The following is a 20,096-nucleotide window of genomic DNA, read 5'->3' as shown; positions in this document are numbered from 1 at the left end:
TGGGTAAACATGGATAAGTTGGTGATTCATTCCGCGGTGGTGACCCCTGATTAATAAAGGAGCTAAGCCAAAAAGAAAATGAATGAATGAATGAATGAATGAATGAATGAATGAATGAATGAATGAAAAATACTACAAGTATAACGTAAATCAATCTGACAGAAAACATACCGCACTTTGACTATAATAAAATCTTGTTTAGGTTAAACGTTTTATAATAAATGTATTATGTTTTCTGTCAGACTGATAAACATTTAATTTAATTTAGGCTACACGTCCAAATAAATCAAAATGTGAGAAATTATCATCTGCAGATACTGCTTTTAGCAAAAAATAGACTAACTCAATTCACCATTAACACTGGGCTTTCAAATAAATCATATATACTGACAGATATAGTCTGTAAATAAATCATATATAGGTACAGATATATACTTACAGGTCGAAGTTAATAATCTGGAACTGGGCATCGTGTAATAATAACTTCCGGCCGGACAGCGTTCTGTGAGCGCGCGCTGGCAGTGTGCACATTCTCGTGAAGCCGCGTGAAGTGAACAGTCCGTCATCATCAGAAGAGTTATCAAGACCGGTTAAAAAGTTAATATATCTGCGATTAAGCCATGTCAACCGACTCGTGGGCTTTAGCTGTGGACGAACAAGAGTCTACAACCAAGCCTGTGAGTGAAACTGTATTTTTAATCGTGTTGTGATTCATTAGCGCACTAGCCGCTGTGAGTCAGGCGCTGGACGCGTCTCAAATCCTAGTGAACTGCCTACTTTGCGTTTATATGACACAGACGCGTTTGAATAGAGGTAAAGTTTTGAGGCGATGTTTTGGTCATCAAAAAATCTTTCTAAAAACATTCTGAGCCGTGGCCTGTGTGAGATTTTAAATGTAGATACGATTTAGTGACTACAGTTCGACTTGAAAATTTCCTGTGATTAGAAAGCTAAAGTTAACGTTTGTGAGATTTCAATTTACGTTAATGTTACATTGAGGTAACTTAAAGTTGGTTTTATTTTTGCACATTAAGACACTCTCGTTAATAATATGATTTCAGAAAATTATTATTTGCAAATAACAAACAGGAAAATCATACTATCAGAGTACAACATTGTTCACAGTCAATTAAATAGTGCTAGTATTGTTTTCAAGTCATAACTTACTTGCATGCAATAATATTCTATAACTTACTATAATATTCTATGTGAAGCTGCTTTGACTCAATCTACATTGTAAAAGCAATATAGAAATAAAGGTGAATTGAACTGAATTGAATTGAAATTCAGACCCAATATTTAAAGTAGCAGTAAACAATATGGAGACCATTAAAATGAGCGAATGTGAGAATATAAAACCAACTTTACCTCATTTAACAGCAAGTGTATATATCTTTATAATCTTTTAATTTTGTTTGATCGATTTTAAAAGTTATTATTGACATAAAAATAAATAAATATATATATATATATATATATATATATATATATATATATATATATATATATATATATATATACATACACACACACACACACACACACACATACATACATACATACATACATTTATTTTGTTTATATTAATATATATATATACACACATACATACACACACACATACATACATACATTTATTTTGTTTATTTTATTATTTATTTTTATATTTACTAAAACTGTCAATTCTTTTGTTTGAAAACAGGTTGGGAACCTGCGGATTATGGAAGCAGAAAATGCATCTTTGCATCAGAATAATGGTAGTCCTGCTTTACATGCATTAAAGTGTTAGTGGTTTTCATAGAAATACACTTTTAGTTGCAGTCCTGCATGACTTTTAAGCTTTGCAACTTTGCAGTATCACTAAAGCTTTATAATAGCTTTGAGCTTGTCTTTTTAACTTTTAAACTTGGAATTTCCTTGGTTATCGAAAGAACAGTCAAACAGTTTTATGTGAAGTATGAACTATTATTATAAAATGTATAGAGATTTGTTGTTTGTATAGTTATAAAAAAAAAAGAAACCTGTTGAAATAGTTGCATTATGCTTTTTATGCATTTTCTAATGTCTTGTACTTTTTTGTTCTTTAGGTGATGATGAAGAAGATGAAAAAGGTTCATTTCTTAAAATGTCAAAATTAACATATTTATATGTTTGAGCCAATTGCTCTACATTGTTAATATATATATTAACAATATTAATGTGTTGATGTATACAAGTGTGTGGGTGTATATATATATATATATATATATATATGTATGTATGTATGTATGTATGTATGTATGTATGTATGTATGTATGTATGTATGTATGTATGTATGTATGTATGTATGTATGTATGTATGTATGTATGTATGTATGTATGTATGTGTGTGTGTGTGCATGTATGTATGTATGCATGCATGCATGTGCGTGTGTGTGTGTGTGTGTATATTTAGTGTGTATAATATTTAGTGCTATTGCAATTTTTAATGTAGTATATCATTAAGTAGTGCAAGGGTGTGTTTACACATTTAGTCCTAGATTATTTAGTATTAAATAGTAATATAAAAGAATAGTTCATCCAAAGCTTGTAATTTACACTTCATTTACTTCCCCTTAAGTCATTGATGTACAAGATTTTATTTTCAAGTAGATCATTAATGTTCTAATGAAAGCTCGTTAAGTGAAACAATTGGTCTTCTTCAAACAATGAAAATTATTTACAATATTTGTAGTCTTAATCCACAGCCTGGGCAAACAGTTCTTGTGTAGTGAGCATGCTTGATGACATATGGTCGAGTGCACTCAGATGGGAGGTGACAAGAATGAGGATGCACGTTTTTTGCCAGAATGGTTCTTACCTGTGATTAAGATGTGACAACTGCTATAAATTATCCTTGCAGGCAGCATGACTCTATTCTGATAAATGAACTCGTGCCTGTGTGCGTGCTCATGCATATGTCATCAAGCAACCCGAAGCTTGTGCTCAATTCAATCGCATATGTGTGTGCGTGCAGAGAATTTTTTTTCAGGCTGTGGAATAAAGCAAATAATATTGTAAATAATGTTCAGTTTCTTTCTCAGATCAGGGCTTCCTTCTTTGTACCTCGCTTAAATGATGCAAGATGATTTGATAGATCCTGGATCTTTTAATCTTGATAACTGATCTCTGGCTAATTTAGTTCCTCAAACAAGTTCCCGAATCAGACTAAAAAATCTGGATGAACTGATCTGAGATTGCTGCGTGTGTTGTGAAGGACAGATCTATCGATCCTTGAAGTCATGATCAGCAATGCAACCATTGGCTGACAGCACAACAGCGTAATGACATCATCCGATTAATGTGCAATCCTCCGTTTGAGCAAAATATTATCGATTCCTAGTAAACAGTTTGTTAAATATTATTTGCAGTAACTTTCCACATTTGTTGTGAGCTGCAGGTTTTACACTTTCATGTGTCAAGAGTATTAAGATTTAGTTTTACATTTAGAGCGGATTTTCTTTATTATAATTTCTTAATCGGCGTAAGGAATAACTGGCTGTTTATATAAATTTTGCATCAAATAAAGCATTTTAATATAGGTAAAAGTGTCTGCAACTTTTACGAAGCATAAAATCACCGTCATATTAGCTGTCAAATCATGTTCATGACTGCATAAGTTATTATTCCTTAAAAAAAATGTATATATATAAAGTGCATGCCTATCGGCTTGTTAAGTGTGATGGCACGCGAAGCGGCTTCCGGGTTCAAGCACCAAATTAAACTGTATGGGGAGACTCAAGAAATGGTGATAATAAACGTTTACAAAGTGATTTATTACTCTCGAAAATCTCGATTACAATATACATTTCCATGCCTATGCTCGGATGACCAGAAAGTGATGAATTATTTTTATAATAAGTTGTTAAAATATTGATGTTTGTGATGCAGTTAGTTCAAAGACTGCCGTGTGCCATGGTTTTATATGAAATTAACTTAATAATGTGTGATATGACTAAAAAGTGGTCGTAAACCAATATTTTCTCAATTCAAATGAATCCGCTTGTTAAGTGATGACGTTTTGGTGACGTATGTAATACTGTTTCCGGGTCCAAGCCGCCACTCATTTGAGTTGAGAAATTATTAGTTTATGACGTTTATGATCACTTTTAATTCATATCACACATTAAAGTTAATTTTATATTAAAATCATAGTTTACACAACAATCTCTAGGCTTGCTGCGTAACAATTACCAAAATTGTAACAATTTATAAAAAACTGAATCACTTTCTGGCCATTCGAGGTGTTCTTGGAACAGTTTGGAACGATAGTGGAAAAGCAGCTATATATTGCGATCGTGATTTTCGAAAGTATTAAATCGCTTTGTTAACGTTTATTGTTACCATTTCATGAGTCTCCCCATATAGTTGAATAGAGCGCTTGGACCCGGAAGCCGCTTCGCGTGACGTCACACTTAACAAGCAGATAGCGGCTCGGACCCGGAAACAGTATTTCATACGTCACAACTTAACAAGCTGATTAACATACACAATTGTACTAAAGTTGGTACCTTAAAATAGTATGTGTTTGTGTCTAAAAAGGCTGTAATAATAAATGTTCTCTTTGAAATCCTTAATTAGGGAGAACCACCCCGTGACAGCTTTGTACTTTTATTTTGGAGTGCAAATTGCATACATTTAACTTGTATATTTTTTATGTACAGTATGTTTTTTATATAATATTTTTACAATAATTTATATTTTTATTCATTTTTATATTTTTTTATAGATAGTTTTTAATTTAATTGTTTAATAAAAAACTATTTACTATTTTCCCAAGTGTATGTAACTTCTACTGTAAGAAGATATCAGAATTTGGTACATTACAAAATCAGTATTATGCTTGAAAAGACCCGATCTAATCCTGTTTATAGGACCATTGACTTGCATTATATGAATCACCAAAAACCACAGATTCAGCTAAAAACCTTAAATGATCTACTGAATTAAAAAAGTCACCTACATCTTGAATGACCTGAAGGTTAGTAAATTAACAGTAAATCTTAATTTTTGGGAGAAGTATCCCTTTAGCACTGCAATGTTAACCTAGAAAAAAGAATAAAAAGGCTTTGTTTAGTGACGGAACTTACCAAATATCCTAAACTATGTGCTGTACTGATGCCTGTTGTTTACATGTGATAGTATTTTTTATCAGCTGAGGGCTCATGAGGAGCTTATAAAAATGTTTTGAGTCAAAAAAAGCTAGCAAAAACTGTAATGAACTATAATGGGTAATATTGTGAAAGTGAAAAGAAAAAACAGCTATGGTTTATACATGGTGTAAGAGCCATAATTTGATTTAATATAATTTATTAATAGTGCTCTGATTCACAGTTTATATGTTTCGTTGCATACATTTGATTTCACCCCTACTCTTCTGTTTTTAATGGTTTGCTCCGCCCTTATTGGACTGTTTAAGTTATATTACGATATAGAAAAGTGAAAGAAAGACAAATGGAGCAGCACAGTCTCTTGACCAGAGTTTATTGTTATGATGCTAAAAATTCTGTAAACATCTTTACATAAAAAGAAACCCGAGTCAAATTATTGCCCGACTGATTTTGATAACACATATGGTGTCAAAATCATAGAAGAACCACACTAGATTTTATTTGGAAGTCAACCAAGACCCATATTTTTAGAGGTCTCAGTCCACTTGTTTAGTGTGGATCAAGGCAGCTTTCAGACCTGCTCAACTGAACAGCACAGACAGAACACTTACAAGAGTTTGTTTGAATAGCACAAACTTGCCAAATGTGAACATCTTAAAAATTATTTGCTTGCCTCTGTATTTATTCAAATTACACCAGGGTTTTATGGGTTTAGATCATCAATGTAAGCCTTTTCTTTTCGGAATCTACTATTTTAGAGGACAGAGCCACACAGAGTCTCCTGAACAAGCTGATCAGAAGCAATCTGGTCAATAACACAAACCAGGTGGAGGTTCTTCAGAGAGACCCAAACTCACCGCTTTATTCAGTCAAGACTTTCGAGGAGCTGAGACTGTGAGTACTAGGGCTAAAATGACATGACACAGGTAACATATTGCAATATTACTGTATTTTTGAACATATAAATGTATCTTAGACGAGTGACGCTTCAAAAACATTGTGAAAGTCCTGATGATTCATCGCTTAAATCGTATTGCATGCAACAACAATTACTGCAATTATTTATGCTTTATTATTATGCCAACTATTACTGTCTTGTTGAATATTTGGAGAAAATAAAAGATTTAAGACCTATGGAGCATTTCTTTCAATAGTTTTTATTTGTGTAACTCAGGAAACCTCAGTTGCTCAAAGGCGTCTATGAAATGGGCTTCAACAGACCTTCTAAAATCCAAGAGAATGCCCTTCCCATGATGCTGGCTGAACCGTAAGTTCATAAATATCATGAATTCTATTTTAATAGAGGGTTAAGTGAGTCGTGCTTTTCATTTTGGCTCTATATTAAACTAGAATCAGGTTTATAATAGTGAACACACACATACAGATTTAGATGCATATATATTATTCTTGTTAATTGTTTTTATTGCAATGATTGCTTATTTGTTGCTCAATTGAACCATTTTATTATTTGTAATGTGAAATATCAGAGTATGTATTGAATTCAAGATTATTAGCCAAAATATTTTTTTCTATTTTAAATATTTCACAAATTACCTTTAACAGAGCAAGGAATTTTTCACAGTATTTCCTGTAATATTTTTTGTTCTGAAAAAAAGTCTTATTTGTTTTCTTTCGGCTTGAATAACAGCAGTTTTAATTTAAGGAAAACATTTTAAGGTTAATATTATTAGCTCTCCTAAGCAATATTTTTTTCGACTTTCTACAGAACAGCTCACTGTTATACGATGACTTGCCTAATTACCTTAAATAATCTAGTTACGCCTTTAAATGTCACTTTAGGCTAAATACTAGTGTCTTTAAAATAACTAGTATAATATCATGCACTGCCATCATGGTACAGATTAAAGTAATCAGTTATTAAATTACATGAATTAGAAATTAGTTCTTAAAACTATTATGTATAGAAATTGTTCCGTTAAACAGAAATTTGGGGAAATCATATAGAGGGGGCCAATCATTCTGGAGGGCTAATAATTCTGACTTCAACTGTGTTTTAAGGCAGTTTTAATATAACATTTATATGAACAAACATGTGTTTTTGTTGCTAACTCCCAGACCTCAGAATCTGATTGCTCAGTCTCAGTCTGGCACTGGTAAAACGGCTGCATTCGTTCTGGCTATGCTCAGTCATGTGGACCCAGCCTGTAAATGGTCGCAGGTAAGTTTAAAAACCAAGACTCACTCAAGTGTTCCCTTTCATTCTGATTTAAAGCGTGACACCTCATTTAAAACCATTGCTATTTCACGCACTTGTCACTTTTTGATGTCTTTGATTAGACTAGTGATAGAAAAACTTACACTTTTATAAATACACTTATATCCAACAGCTTTTTATTAGACTTTATATTTCCATTACATATCTCTAAATTAGTATATTTTATCATGTATTGGGCCAGAAGTCTAACGAAATGAATTGTGAGAGTTACTTTTTTCTTTTTGTGCAGTCAATGAGAAGTGAAAACACTAGTATGACATGCAACAAATGTATAATTCACAGTAACTGGAATCATAGTTAATGTAAAATAATGCGAAACGCTTAAATGTGATAGAGAACATGATTCTTTTACTAATACTTGTTTAAATTATTGTTAAGGGTCCTGTGGAGGGCTTAGAAATGTGCATTATTTTATTCAATGTTTGATGTAATCTCAACTGAAACACGAAGAGAGGGTTGGACATAGTGTAGCTCCTCCCCTTAAAAAAAAACAGCCAATCGCGGTTTGTTTTATGACAACTTTGCAAGTGAGAGTGTTTGAGCTCAAGCACATCAAATGAAAAGCAAATGAGAAAATTTAAATTGTAGGATGGGTTGACGAAAATAAAACCATTGATCCATTTAGGCAGAAGTGACAAACTACAAGCTTTACATGTTAATATCAGTTTCATTTCTTCTAAATGTGAAATTTGTCACTGTTTAGCGGCACACTAGCTCATACATATCCTAAAAACTGGCAATACTGACAATTTCATCTAAAAAAAAACTTTATTTTAAAGTACCTTTAAACAATAACAGAGCCTACAATAGCTGAGTTGACATTTTCCACTATTTTGTGATGCTAACCTCAAACCTGAGACCGCATGACATTTCTAAAAGAATAATTGCATGCATTTTCATCAAATAATTGTTTTTTTTTAAATGGTAATGAGAAATTCACTGAAATATCACAGTAACAGAGTTGACCTAATTAATCAAATCAATATTTGGTACAAATGAATAAGAGGAGAATAATGACATGCCTCCATGCCCTCACCAACTGAAGTGCCAACATTTTACTATGCCTTTTTATAGCTGATGTTACATAGTTTATAGTTGTTTCATAATTGAAATTACAAATGATACCAATATATTTGCGTTTCATGCAAACACACCAAAAGATGAAAATAACACTTAATTTATATATTTATATTATTTTATATATTTGTAGCTGAATGTAAGTTTGAGGAGGCAGAGATGGTCAAAAGTAGGTATAGTGGGAGTCTTTTGAGTTTATAATTCCAAGAAAAAATGTTCCTAAATAAATGCATAAACTTATTATTATTGTTAACTGTTTGCTTAAAGTTTTTGAAACGTATTAGAAGGTTGTTTTAAAGACACACATTGTTCCTTTTTCTGGCTGTTAACAGTATTTTCTAAATTTATTAAGTGATTACAAAAAAAAAAAAAAAGATATCCTGAAAAAAAACACAATTTTGAACCTGGCTTCATCCATTGGTCAGATTTCTGTTCTGGAAATAAATGCAAAATAGCATATTTCATTAAATAATTCTTTCATTTTCTTTTCGGCTTAGTCCCTTTATTAACCTGGGGTCGCCACAGTGGAATGAACTGCCAACTTATCCAGCACATTTTTACGCAGCGGATGCCCTTCCAGCTGCAACCCATCACTAGGAATAAATAATTCATCATTTGAATATTTTAACCCGGCATTTCAGAAAACTCATAATGCAAAAAAATTGACTATTTGCAAATGTTTTTGCCATAGCAATGACAAACGGCAAAGAATCGCGAGCTCAGAAACACATTTTAATCAGTAAAAGAAGCAGCACACGTCGCATTTTTTTTATGTGGTTTTGGATGCGATATGCGAATAACCCATACAGATGTGACCTGAGAGATGCATTACAAGCACTGATCTATAATAGATACATGATTACAAGCTGCACGCAGCAATTACAAGTTACTGAACACAAATACATATTTCGCAAACCACAGAAAACGAGGCAACCATTTTAATCACACTTACAGGTTATGTAGGAAAGAGAAACACTAACAGGATCTGGAGGAAGAAGAAATGGATTCATATAAACTCTGTCATCTCGTCATGATCAATCCCATGATCCCCAACGCTCCACTAGTGTTTGAAGGGGAAAGCGCAGTTGCGTTTTACTGGATCCCAATCTTCATATTTTGCGATGTCGTGTATCAACGTCGATGTGTGCAGGCGAAAGATCCGAACACAAAACGAATCATTCATTCGACTCCGAGTCTACTCTTTCCTTGAAGAATCAGTAGTTTTAAACATGGTGCACTTTCAGATTTAAACCTCAGCTGGATGTTTTCATTCACTTAGTGCTGTGTTACTGAATGGAAGGTCTGTTTTAAAATCCCATAGGGGCTCTTTAACTAAATCTGCAAAATATCTTTGCAATAACTCACAAAGTCAAAGGAATGAGTTTTCTTTTGAGCATGAGGTGTGATGTACAGTACATGTTATTAATTCACCGTGTCTGTCTTCCAGTGTTTGTGCATTTCCCCCACATATGAGCTGGCTCTGCAGACGGGCAAAGTCATCGAGCAGATGGGCAAATTTTATCCGGAAGTCACACTGGCATATGCAGTTCGAGGACATAGAAGTAAGCGTCTTTAAATAAAGCCTCTGAACCTTGTGATATGTAAATGCATGACGACTGCTGTGTTGTGTGTCAGTGGAGCGTGGCGTAAGGATCAAGGATCAGATCGTCATCGGCACACCTGGAACGGTTCTGGACTGGTGCATTAAGCTGAAACTCATAGACCCCAAAAAGATCAAAGTGTTTGTTCTGGACGAGGCCGATGTCATGATCGCCACACAGGGACACCAGGACCAGAGCATTCGCATTCAGAGGTCAGCTTTCCCTAATGTTTCAGAACGTGCTTTGACACCGAGCAAATGTGGACTGTTAAATATATGGATATTAGTTAATAATTAATAACCTGAATGTAAAACGCATTCCTTTGCAATGCCCTATTTTTAATGCTATGATTTTTTTTATCTGGAGAGGAATTCGTTTAAAATGTAAGCCCTTTCAAAATTGAAGAATGCATTATATAAAGTACATCTTTAGATTGTGTTTTTATTGTTACAAACCTGTGTTTTATAGAAAAGTATTATTTATAAACTGTAAATGTTGTGCTTCTTGCCATGAAATAGCCATTGATGCTGATATGGCAAAAAAAATCTAAACTCTTTAATAATTGATATAATAAAACTAACAGAAAAGTATAATTGACTGGTATTTTATAGTTTATATAATAATAATACTAGGAGAAATATATATTTGACTAATTTTAAATAGATTTAAATTCTCGTTAATTTATATAATAATAACACTAGGAGAAAAATATATTTGACTAATATTATTATATAGATCTAAACTCTCTTTAATAGTTTATATAACAATAATACAAGGAGAAAAATATATTTGACTCATATTATTATATAGATCTAAACTCTCTTTAATAGTTTATATAACAATAATACAAGGAGAAAAATATATTTGACTAGTGTTATTATACAGATCTAAACTAATAATTTATGTAATAATAATACTAGAATAAAAATATATTTGACTAGTATTATATGGATAAACTTTTTAATAAATTATATAAAAAAAACTAGCAGAAAAATATATTTGACTATTATTATTATAAAGATCTAAACTCTTTGATAATTTATATAGTTTTATTATATAAATTATTAAAGAGAGTTTAGATGTATATAATAATACTAGTCAAATATATTTTCTGCTAGTTTTATTATAGAAATAATACTAGAACAAAAATATATTTGACTTGGACTCAGCTAATACTCAATATTAAATCACACTTAAATCAATCTGATCAGAAAAATGGGGACATTCATAGTAAGCATATCAGTAATTGAGGTGAAATATTAGCCAATAGCCTAGTGGTTAGAGCGTCGACACATAGCACTAAGGTGCTCATGGTGACCCGGGTTCGATTCTCGGCTCGAGGTCCTTTGCTGGTTTTTCCCTTCTCTCTGTTCCCCACACTTTCCTGTGTGTAATCTCCACTGTCCTGCCTTGAAAAAATAATATTTATTTATTTATGTAATTAATTATTTTAGATAATTTATTTTTAATTTTTTTTATGTACTTTTAGTTTGATTTGTGTTAAAAAGGAAAATTTCACCCCATAATAAAAATTGGCTGTAATTTACGCACTGTCAGGTCATCTGTGATGTAAGTGATTTTTTTTTTTCCCCCTGCAGTACAACATTAAGATTTTTATTTTTAAATAGTTTCTTGGTGATTCATAAAATACAATTAAATGCCTGCAGGCACTTTTAGAGGCAAAAAATAAATATAAGTAAAAACAATGATTTAATAACCTGATGAAACAGTCTCATTGAGCAAAACGGTCCATCTGTGTGCATTAAATTTACAAACTTAAAAGTAACTTCAAAAAAGTGTCAACATGCTGAAGTAAAATAGAGTATAATTGGTCTATTTGCCATCTTTCACAGAATGCTGCCCAAAGGCTGCCAGATGCTGCTTTTCTCTGCCACTTTTGAGGACTCTGTGTGGAAGTTTGCCGAGCGGGTCGTGCCTGATCCCAACATCATCAAGCTAAAACGAGAAGAGGAGACCCTGGACACTATCAAGCAGTACTACGTGCTCTGCAACAGCAAAGAAGACAAGTTCAATGCGCTCTGCAACATCTATGGAGCCATCACTATCGCACAAGCTATGATCTTTTGTCATGTCAGTCTGTTTGCCCCTTGCATGGATGATATCTGTGTTTGAGCTTTTTTCACTCGTCTCATGCTGTCATCTTCTTTCAGACTAGGAAAATGGCCAACTGGCTTGCTGGCCAGATGTCTAAAGAGGGCCACCAGGTGGCGCTGCTCAGTGGAGAAATGGTGGTCGAGCAAAGAGCCGCAGTTATTGAACGCTTCAGAGACGGCAAGGAGAAAGTCCTCATCACTACTAATGTCTGTGCAAGAGGCAAGTATCTGTGTGTTGAAAATATTAACAAGGCAAATAAGAAATTCATATATATATATATATATATATATATATATATATATATATATATATATATATATGAATTTCTTATTTGCCTTGTTAATATTTTAACAAAACTGATAACTGCGGCTGCTTTGCTTATATATATATATATATTATGCAATAATTAGAAAATAATGTACAATGCCCTGGATGTCTCTGATTGAATTATAAAATTATTATAATGAAATGGCTTTGATTATGCCAACTCTAAATGAATACTTTCTATAGGTATAGCTATATTTTTGCATTAAATTACAAAGTATCAACGCCAAAACTAGAACTAACCTAAAGAACTAAACTAAACTGAAGAGCACAGTGTAAAAAATTGTACACCAATGAATATGTTAGAAAAAAAAATGTATATGCTATGTACTGCGTGCGTGCACACAGTGTTTTCTCTAGGATTTTTTCCAGCTGTGGCGGCAGACCTTTTACACAAATCTACCAACTATCTGTGAAGTTATTTTAATAGCCCCTTTCACACATACAGACCTTTCCGGAATATTGTGAACAGGTCCTTTTTGAAAATACCGGTAAATTCGTTCTGGCTATTTTCCGGAAAGGGAAGTTGTAACATTACCGGTAATTTGCCGGAATGCTGCGCTGTGTGAATGCAGAAGGAAGATTGCTGGAAAGAGCGCGTCCACGTCTAGAACGTGCTGACGTGAGACGTCTGCTTTAGCCAATCAGAACAGTCAGACGCATTCACGTCCGTGCGGTTTGTGAGATTAAAAGCTTTTGAATATTTTCCCAGACGCGTTTAGCTGCTAGAAGTTAGTCAGATCACGTTTATATGTTCTTCTTAATGCCAACTGTGTAAATAATCATCGATAAGATGCTTATGATGAGCCGCTGTTTGTTTACCTTCAAGCTTTGCGTGTGCCTGTGAAACAGCCTGTGAGCGCCTGCACACGCACATATTATTATGATTGTGATCCTCCATATGTTTTCATCGAAGTTGTTCACAATACTGATCATCCACAGAGTTTGTAATTTAGTCAAATGTTTACAAATACAAGCGCAGCCGTTTAAAGCTCGTTTGTGGTGAATGATGTCAGAATTTACCGGTATTTTGGAATGGATGTGTGAACGGTCTACTCTGGAAAAATTCCGTAACGTCCTCGCCTGTGTGAACAGCGCTTTTTTGAAAATACCGGTAAAGTCGTTCTGGAAATTTTCCAAATATTTACCGGTATCACTGTGTGAAAGGGGCTTATGACAATGGAGAAATGTCGTGAGCGCAGTATTACAAGTTGAGAACGCATTTATGCAATACGAGCATGCGAATCTTTACTGAAGTAAAGTGAAATGGCTATAAACTCCAGCAAGATAAAGTCATTGTATGCAGAACCCTAGATTTTCATTAATAAATAAATTAAAATTATAGAAAACTGTGTTCATCCTAACTAAAAGCTACGTCGTGTTTGCTGGCCTCATGCATCACGCACCTGTCAGTCAGTCAGCACGTAACCTCAAAGGGTTAAACAAATAACACACAGCACCACTACTATTACAGAAAAGTTTGCGCTGTTATAATTCATTTGCTTTTAATAAGTTTTGGTGTGACTATAGCCCACTATTAAAAACAACAACGACTGAATTTTTTTAACGAGAAGCTGGAATGTAGCCGTGGCGGGATGCATTTAGGGGTGGTGCCCCGCCATGGAGGAATGAATGTAGTGGAAACCATGCATTATATATATATATAGTTGAAATCAAAATTATTAAAGCCCCTTTAAAATTTTTCTTCTTTTTAAAATATTTCCCAAATGATGTTTACCAGAGCAAGGAAATTTTCACAGTATGTCTGATAATATTTTTTCTTCTGGAGAAAGTCTTATTTGTTTTATTTCAGCAAGTATAAAAGCAGTTTTAATTTTTTTTTAAAACTATTTTTAGCTCAAAATTATTAGCCCCTTTAAGCTTTCTTTTTTTTCGATAGTCTACAGAACAAACCATCATTATACAATAACTTGCCTAATTGCCCCAACCTGCCTATTTAACCTAATTAACCTAGGTAAGCCTTTAAATGTCACTTTAAGCTGTATAGAAGGGTCTTAAAAAATATTATTTACTGTCATCATGGTAAAGATAAAATAAATCTATTATTAGAAATGAGTTATTAAAACTATTATGTTTATAAATGTGTTGAAAAAAAAATCTTCTCTCCGTTAAACAGAAATTGGGGGAAAAAAATAAACTGGGGGGGGCTAATAATTCAGGGGGGCTAATAATTCTGACTTCAACTGTACATTTATATAGATATATAGATACATACATACATAAATACATATAAAAAATACCCATGCACACGTATTTATATACATCTATATAAAGAGAGAGAGAGAGAGAGAGATTTTTTTTTTATGTGTGCACGATTAGCAGTGCTATATGGCTGTATATCAGCACTGGTGGGAGGCATGCGCCTTTCAGTTTGTAAGTCATGCATTCTGCCATGTTCCTTAATCAAGCTACTGACCCACAGGTATTGATGTTGAACAAGTGTCGGTGGTGATCAACTTTGACCTTCCCCTGGACAAAGATAGCAATCCAGACAACGAGACATACCTCCACCGGATTGGCAGGACTGGGCGGTTTGGCAAGAGAGGACTCGCCATCAACATGGTGGACAGTCAGCGCAGCATGGAGATTCTCAAGACATACGAGAGGCATTTTGGCAAGTCTTTTTCATCATTAAAATAAATAGTTAACCCAATTTTACTTAATATTGTACCTGATTTAAAATGAATAAGTTAGGGAATATTGAGCTACTCCCCAAAAAAGTAACTAGTTACTTTTAATAGTAAGAAATAAGTTACGTTACTTTTGCTTTACTTTTTCTGACCTGGCTGTGACTTATCTCTTTTAGGACTTGCCAAGTATTTTTCTTCTTCTTCTTCTTCTTCTTCTTCTTCTTCTTTTTTAAATAGAGGAGCTCTGCAATTAACAGACTGTATAACCATCATTTACCTTCATTAAAAAAAAAAGCGTTAATGGAACACATTTTTAAAAAAAAGTAATGTAGGATAATGTTATCCTCAGAGAACTTCCTGACCCCAGAGCTCTACATGCTGTATATACAGATTAATGAAAGTTTAAAGCAATGTGTTTGCTCCTTTTGTCTTATTAATAAGTAAAATCACTGTCCAATCAGATGATCCTCTTTTCCTTTTCTTCCATGTGTTCAAAATAATGAGAATATTTCCATCACAGAAATGTAAGGGTGCACATACACTATGCGATCCGAACTGCGCATGGGCATGTTTCCCGGTTCGTTTGACAAGTGTGAGTGCTCCAAATCGAGCCCAGGTGCGGTTCAGTTGGCCGGTCCTGGCCCGGTTGGAAGAGGTGTGCCAGAGTGCAGTTCGGTTGGGCTTAGGCGTGGTATGCTAGTAGTGTGAGTGCAAAGCATGCCTGAGCGCAAATCTAAAGACGCAACATCACTTTTTAGGGGCTATTTCATATGGATCTTTTAACACTCTGTTTAATCAACTGTCATAGTTTTTTAAAGATGAACCCCAAAAAACCCAACCCCACCCCCACCCCCCCACCCCTGCACATCAGCTGCAACTTTAGCAAACCTCCTAAGAGGATCTGTTCGGCTAAATATTTGACTATGTTTCACTGCATCCCAAATTATATAACTAAAGCAATTTCCAGTGTGCTGAGCGACATCGCTTCATCGATGATGTTAGTGTGCTCTGGCTCTGAAGGTAAAATGCAGTGAGTGCAGGCCATCAGGGGAGAGGGAAGAGGGAACAAAAGTAACCCACGGTACATTAAAAAAAATAAAGGAACTCTGATATTATTACTTAATTTTTAAAAGTAATGCATTGCTTTACTCGTTCCTTAAAGGGCACATAGTTTACCCCTTTTTTATGATTTAATATTAATATTATGGTTGTTCTGAGTGTGCCAGTTTAGGTTTAGTTCAACACACAGTTCAGATGTTCTTATTATAATGTGTTAAAAAGTGTCATGTTGGGGGTGTTTACACAGTTTGCTGTTTTAGGGGCCTGTTGCTTCACAGTTTCGGCTTCCCGCCCAATGTAACAAGGGAGCCAAGAGCTCCCACACTCTGTGTTTGCAACAGACAGGCTGACAGACAGAGAAGCTAAGCTAAGCTAGGATGAGCATTCAGCAGTAGGACTCGGACACAGACCAAGCAGAGAGTACAAAATCATTTGTGTCTTTGTATAGTCTTGGTGTACAAGTGCCGAGCTTGTACACTGAGACTAATAACCACACACACTGAATTAACTTTGACTGAGGCAGCTAATGCGCCACGACACGGCACACCAGACACTCAGTGACGTGGCAGAAACATGAAGTGTCCCGAATTGTCACGCCCCGCATTCCAGAACTCCAAACACAGGCCTCCACCAGGGCAAACACAACGGCTCCGTGGCCGCCGAGCGGCTGACCCAAAGCTCCGCCGCGTGCAGCCCGATAGTGATATTGCTTTGACTCACACGCTGAAAATGGCGGACGTGCAACAAGAAACTGAGGATATGATCGTGGCGCGAGGCTGTCAATCAATACTGGTGGGCGGGGGGACCGCTCTCCTACGTAAAGTTACGGTCGGTCTGAAAACCGCTCCAATTGGTCCACCGTTTTTATGTTGTTAAATTAAAAAAAAAAGGACTGTGTGTTTTTATCACCCCAATATGACGGTCTATACACTATACTTACTCACATGTCTGTCCAAACAGCTTGAAAAGTAGACTTTTCACTATATCTGCCCTATAAAGTAATATTATTATGTTACTTGTAATGTGTTACCACCAACACTGGATATGATGATGATAATAATATGTTCATTATTATTTGTATAATTAAGTTTTCTATTTATGCACACATTCATATTATTTTTAATAATGATCACTATTTTTATAGATTTTTTAAAGTAAAATTAATTTGTGTAAATTACAAAATTAATGGACTAAAACATTGTATATTTTGTTGTTGTTGTTATAATATATTATGCATGTATAAATATATAGATGCTTATAAATTAATTATTTCTATTTTGGAAACGTAAGGTAACCTTTTTTATTTGCTGTTTTCTAACAGATAAGAAAATTGCAAGGCTGGACACGGATGATCTTGACGAAATCGAAAAAATCGCCAGCTGAGGTGATGAAGACCCAAACACTATTTCATTTTATAGCAAAATCAGTTCTGCTGTTACCTCGTTAGATATAAAGCTTGATTAAATCTACATTACAAAGACAGACGTTTACATAAATTCCCCGAAATTTGCTTTAACTTTAGTTTAATGCCAAACAGTTTTGATTCTGAGCTCTTCAAGTTGTTCCAGGAGTTTTTGAATTGGCTTGAGCTTAACAGAGTGTGCTTTGATTTAGAAGTGATCTGCCTGACAAATACCTTACATTTAATCTTGTTTAATGGTTACTGCTTTACTTGGGAATTCTGTCTGTTGTTTACTTGACTAATGAAGCATCTATTTAAATAGTGTTTTGGTCTTATGTTTGAATGGAACAGACAAGCTCAGAAAAATATGTTGGGACTTCAGAATATCTGCAAGCTGGCAGGAAATTATACGATGCATAAAACGCCACAAAGCAGCTCCAAACATTCCTCGAGCACTTTAGAATTAATGACACTTTGTATTGAGAATTATTGTGGAAAAACACAATAGAGTATTGTTGTGATGTAAAACAATGCCTTTGTACTTGAACTGCAGAAAGCATTTAAGCTTAAGCGTTTGATTTTTTTCTGTTCAGAAAGACCAAATAGTTTGAGTTTCAGTTGAACTGTGAATCATTTCAACATTTGCTTGCATCTTCTGCTGCAGGAACTGCAAGACTTTTGCGAAGTAAAAAGAAAAAAAGACTACTATTGTTGTAGTGGGAATTGTTTTAGTTTGTTTACATTATTTTGGGCGGCTCAAATTATTGCACTTTGTTTGATTTAAACCCATTTCTGATCGCATTTAACTGCGGCATTTCAGAGTTCTTTTGGTTGTTGTTTTGTTTTTTGTAAATTGCTGCATTTAGGGTTTTATAGTGTGTTTGCTAAATATTGTTATAATAATAATAATAATAAAATGAGCAGCTGGCTTATTTCTGTGTGTTGTGAATGTTATTATTGATTTTGACTTCATTAATTGCACTTGGTATGAGTTTGACTGGTTCATATAAAGGATTTTAAGGAGTTTAAAAAGTAAAAAATTACTTTCAGACTCATCTAAATAATTAATAAAGGCTCAATCGAAAAGCCGCATGTCATTTCAGAATATTGAGAAAATGTGACCATTGCAAAATCACAAAACTGTTTACACCAAGCAATTAAATAACGATAAATATATTTATGTCCACCAGGGTTTCTGCAGAGTCTTAAAAGGTCTTAAATCTCAAAATCCAAATTTTAGGTTTTAAGTCTTAAATTTACTGAAATATTGTTGTAGGTCTTAATTTAAAAATCATCTCAATAAAACTAAACTTTTTATTTAATAAGGTAATTTTTAACTGTTTATCATATTAGTTTAATTATTTTGCTAGCAATAATATTTGTTAAAGTGTATTATAGTTAGTTTTAGCTTATTGTAGTTTTAGAAAATTTAGTTTATTATAGTTTTTAAAACTTTAAAACATTTGTTTATTTTGCTTTTATTTTTAAGAAAGTGTATGTTGTAAAAAAAGTGTATGGATACAAGTAGACATTGCTTGTTTTTACACAATATTATTATTATTATTATTTACACATAATATTAATGTATTATTGTATTATTAAATGAATTGAATTATACTTTTTTTTTCTTTTTCTTTTTTAAAGGGCAAATAAAAGTCTTTTCCATCACGGCCGATTGAAAAATTGTTTAGCCTTTTGCCCTTTATGGGTCTAAACTTCCATTTTATAATGGTCTTAAAAATGTCTTAAAGTCTTAAATTTAACTCGGCGAAGCCTGCAAAAACCCTGGTCCACACAGACGAACAATTATGATATGTTTTAATTATGATGTATATCATCAGTGGAGTGGCTTCACAACAACTCTGTGAATGTCCTTGAGTGGCCCAGCCAGAGCCCAGACCTAAATCCTATTGAACATCTCTAGAGAGATCTGAAAATGGCTGTACACTGCTGCTTACTATCCAACCTGATAGAGCTTGAGAGGTACTGCAAAGTGGAATGGGCAAAAATCCCCAAAGACAGGTCTGCCAACCTTGTGGCATCATATTCAAAAAGACTTGAGGCTGTAATTGTTGCCAAAGGTGCATCAACAAAGTATTGAGCAAAGGCTGTGAATCTTTTTTTCACATTATCATTATGGGTTATTGTGTGTAGAATGTTGAGGAAATAAATGAATTTAATTCACATTGGAATAAGGCTGTAATATAAACAAATGAGGAAAAAGTGAAGCTCCATGAATACTTTCTGGATGCACTGTAAATTCATTCATTCATTCACTGGAAAAAGTCTCCGTGGTCAAGGAAATAGGTTTATTTTTTATAAGCAAAATATATATTTTATCTATAATATATAACATGTTCATCTAAATCTCTCTAATAACACATTTTCCTCAGATTTTTTTATGTTAATATAATACAAACCATTTCTTACATTTTAATCATCTTATTTGTTTTCATCAAGTAATTTTTTATATTTCGGACAACCAATATTATTTATAAATG

At 33.8% G+C, this 20,096-nt stretch overlaps 3 protein-coding genes across 11 annotated transcripts in view; 1 reads left to right on the top strand and 2 right to left on the bottom strand.

Annotated features, from left to right (window-relative positions):
* The window catches only part of vwa5b1 (von Willebrand factor A domain containing 5B1), a 108,696-nt gene extending 107,921 nt beyond the window's left edge, over positions 1–775 (bottom strand). The window contains exon 1 of one of the 2 annotated variants that reach the window (XM_087307594.1): positions 440–775. The gene's annotated coding sequence lies outside the window, so the exon portion shown is untranslated. The remainder of the gene's footprint in view (positions 1–439) is intronic. The other variant, XM_087307593.1, reaches the window with a different exon arrangement.
* On the top strand, positions 507–18,527 carry ddx19a (DEAD-box helicase 19a). Of its 5 annotated transcripts, NM_001441881.1 has the most exon segments (13): positions 507–677; positions 1,703–1,757; positions 2,088–2,111; positions 5,889–6,024; positions 6,305–6,397; positions 7,207–7,309; positions 9,891–10,005; positions 10,079–10,256; positions 11,898–12,135; positions 12,216–12,378; positions 14,927–15,118; positions 17,515–17,577; positions 18,260–18,527. In NM_001441881.1, coding segments are annotated over 12 exon segments (1,416 nt in total). In that variant the 5' UTR covers positions 507–620; the 3' UTR covers position 17,577; positions 18,260–18,527.
* Positions 18,528–19,396: 869 nt separating this feature from the next.
* The window catches only part of ubxn10 (UBX domain protein 10), a 4,271-nt gene continuing 3,571 nt past the window's right edge, over positions 19,397–20,096 (bottom strand). For 3 of the 4 annotated variants that reach the window (XM_087306186.1, XM_087306184.1, XM_087306185.1), the window contains one exon: positions 19,397–20,096. This exon is cut by the window's right edge. The gene's annotated coding sequence lies outside the window, so the exon portion shown is untranslated. The other variant, NM_001045446.2, reaches the window with a different exon arrangement.

The sequence above is a fragment of the Danio rerio genome, chromosome 23 (assembly GCF_052040795.2).
Source record: "Danio rerio strain M-AB ecotype USA chromosome 23, GRCz13ab, whole genome shotgun sequence".
Classification (NCBI taxonomy): Eukaryota; Metazoa; Chordata; class Actinopteri; order Cypriniformes; family Danionidae; genus Danio; species Danio rerio.
The sequence above is the reverse complement of the archived record's forward strand: the minus strand, read 5'-3'. Positions and strand labels throughout refer to the sequence as shown.